Source organism: Pteropus medius, unplaced genomic scaffold (assembly GCF_902729225.1).
Source record: "Pteropus medius unplaced genomic scaffold, Ma_sr-lr_union100, whole genome shotgun sequence".
Classification (NCBI taxonomy): Eukaryota; Metazoa; Chordata; class Mammalia; order Chiroptera; family Pteropodidae; genus Pteropus; species Pteropus medius.
The window spans coordinates 1,133,206-1,136,131 of NW_024356249.1; the positions used below are offsets into that span (position 1 = coordinate 1,133,206).

The window sequence follows — 2,926 nt, forward strand, 5'->3', positions numbered from 1 at the left end:
ATCAATTAGATAGCAATCTGAACAAAAGAATCCCAATATTTCATAGCACAGGACAAATCAAATAATGTTCTACATTCAGATACTGAAATTTCTTGAATGCTCAATATTTTATATGAAAATGGACAAGCTTTTTTTAAAAAAAAATCAGTTTATTCTATCACGGATTAACGAAAAATAATATGCGGAGCGACCGACAAGTGTCTTTTGGTTGGGCTTATAGATGAAAGTGCGGTCATTATAGGAAGTACACCCAGGGGCACATATGAAAACTCCGTGCAAAATCCTCATGAATTCCGCCATTCTGTTTCCCTTTTAAAAAGTACACATGATCCTCAGCAAACAAAAAAAGCAGTAAACTGGAAGGAAAATGTATTGGAAAAAAACCTATCCTACCATTTATGGAATCTTAGATATCTGTAACACACATTACAGTTATAGTTCAAAAGATAGAAATCTTCATTCCAAAAATCACATTGACCTTTGGGTAGCCTAAGCAAATCTAAGCAAAGTTTGATTTCTATAGATCTTTTAAGTAGCTAATGAAAACATTAACTACAGCCACCCGTAGATACACACATGTGTGCATACACGCACACGCGCACACACACACACACTCACTCACCCAGGAGACAGTTGGTCTTTAGAACTAATCAGTTTTAGTTCTAAAGACTAATCATCTAATCAGTTTTCAGCAAATCCCTGTTCAACTACGTGGCATGTGGTTTATATCCTGCCCCAATAGACTCCCAGTAATTACTGTCCCTCACATTCACTTGTCTATTTTGTTCTTAGGGTAAAGCAAAGAATGTTTTAAGAGAAGTATTTGAGTTGGTAGAATCTAAAAATCTTCCTGGGCGAACTCCACTTCTTGAGACCGCCATTCACATTTTCAATGTTATAAACACTTATTCAAGAGTTGGGAATAAGCAGAGAAGCAATTAAAGAAACTAGAGCCATGCCAACACCCAGGAGCCATCAGTGATCTCATTTGAAACTCCAAACCAAGCCTAGACCTTAGGAAAGACTGGGACTGAGATACGTAACACAGTTGCCATAGATCAGTTGGATGTAAGGGTGTCAAAGGAGCGCTCTATCTGCTTATTTGTAGAAATAATGTTCTTGATCCATGGAGTGTAGCTGTAGAGGTCAGTGAAGACAGCAGTGTGTCCTGTCAGAACACATCCAGTTGCCCAAGACATAATCCCTCGTATTTCGTTGCCACATATGGCTGGTACGGCTGTGACCACCTGCCAGACAGAGGAGAGAGATCGGAACTTCCCCTCCCACCTGACAATTCCTCAGCATCTGAACAAAACTGAAAGCCATTATATTTGCCATGCAAAGGAGCCCAGAATATAAGAAAATAGTGTGAAAGCTTCTTTCCACTGCAGTATTACCCCTACCTCCCAATAATAGCTAGACAGAGATTTCAAAGCAATAGCTAGAAGACAGTTTTACACTTCCCCGCAAAATCTATTTCTCTCATCTCTAACACAAGGTGTAAGAGAGAGTGTCATCATTCGTCAGCTCCTTACTCTCTGGGCTCCTAGCCTGACTTCACGTTCCAGACCTTCAACTAAGGATAAGAGATAAAGACACAAAGAAAAAGGTAAAAAAAAAAAAAAAAAAAAAAGCCAGTGAATGGATGGGCAAATGAGATAAGAAAAGTTACCTGGCATTCCTGTTTGCTTCCTAGCATGCGTTCTATACAGAACATGTCTTCAAGGAATTTTTCGCGCAGTAATTTTTTGCATTTTATATCAGAGTTCAATTCAATCTCGATACTGTGCAGTTCATTGCCTTGATTTCCTAAGCACAAGAAATAAAGCAGAATTTCGTTCCTGTTTGCATTTTCACAAGGCATCCTGCCTCCTCCTCCTTCTTCCCAGTTAAAATGAACTGCAGAGGAAGATGAGATTCACCATGGATTAAACATATCAGCTTGTCCTGCTCAGCTTCTCACATATTATAGATTACCAGCATCAAAGCATGGTTGGTGAAAGACACTCCACACATCTGAATCCAAGCTATGCCATCACTAAGTTTGTGACTTTGGACAATTAGTTAATCTCCCTGAGTCTTGGTTTCCTCATTTAAAAGATGTAAATCCTAAGAAAACATCTACGTGATGTATGATGATGGTCGAATATTATAGAAAGGATGCTTAGTGCCTGGTGCGTAATTAGTGTTCAACAAATAGTAGCTATCATTGATGTTGTTGTAATGATAACGATATCACTCCTGTTAAGTGAAAGGAAAATATGATTTTCAAAATTTTCAAAATAAGATTCAAAGAAGTTAAAGAATTCACCCATAACCCTATAATAAATGGCAGAACCAATACTCGAACATAGATCCCTGAATCCCAGCCTCCTGTCGTGTGTGCCAATGTAAAATATACAAGTAACGCCTTGATTTAGGATTTGATTCCCAAAGCCCTACTACTCTACAGAGTCAATGCTGTTACTCTATTTCAAGCTTCACACAGGTGCTCAGAAATCTGGCACTGGGCCTGTACATTCTGATTTCTTCTCCTAAATCCTCAGAGGTCCTGAAAATGTGAATATATCTATGAACACAGCTAACTCTACTTTTTGACAGTCACTCACCAAAAAATTCTTTATTCTTTAACCAGGTGTAGATCAAGCAGTCTTTAACTTCATTCTTCATGAGAGTCGGCAACTGAAAACTCTTGGGGGAGAAGGTGAGGGGTGCAGACAACTTTATCAGCATAAGGTCACTTTTAGAAGAAGTGACAGTAAAGTTTGGATGAACAAAGATCTTCTCATAAGGTAGAATCTCCCCCCAAAAGTCTCGAAAACTTTGAGAACCACCACGAAAGATGATCTGGAGATCTCTGGAAAATGAAAAAAAGAAGAAAAAAATTGATACTATCACACATTACAAGCCTAATCTCTCTCTCTCT

General features: G+C 38.6%; 1 protein-coding gene across 1 annotated transcript in view; it reads right to left on the reverse strand.

The window, feature by feature from the left end:
- Nucleotides 1-215: 215 nt before the first annotated feature.
- Nucleotides 216-2,926, reverse strand: part of LOC120601043 (probable inactive serine protease 58) — a 17,826-nt gene continuing 15,115 nt past the window's right edge. Inside the window, exons 4-6 of the mRNA XM_039860658.1 lie at nucleotides 2,610-2,857; nucleotides 1,673-1,809; nucleotides 216-1,247 (exon numbers count right to left, since the gene is read on the reverse strand). Coding sequence (XP_039716592.1) covers nucleotides 1,059-1,247; nucleotides 1,673-1,809; nucleotides 2,610-2,857 — 574 coding nt within the window. The 3' untranslated portion in view covers nucleotides 216-1,058. The remainder of the gene's footprint in view (nucleotides 1,248-1,672; nucleotides 1,810-2,609; nucleotides 2,858-2,926) is intronic.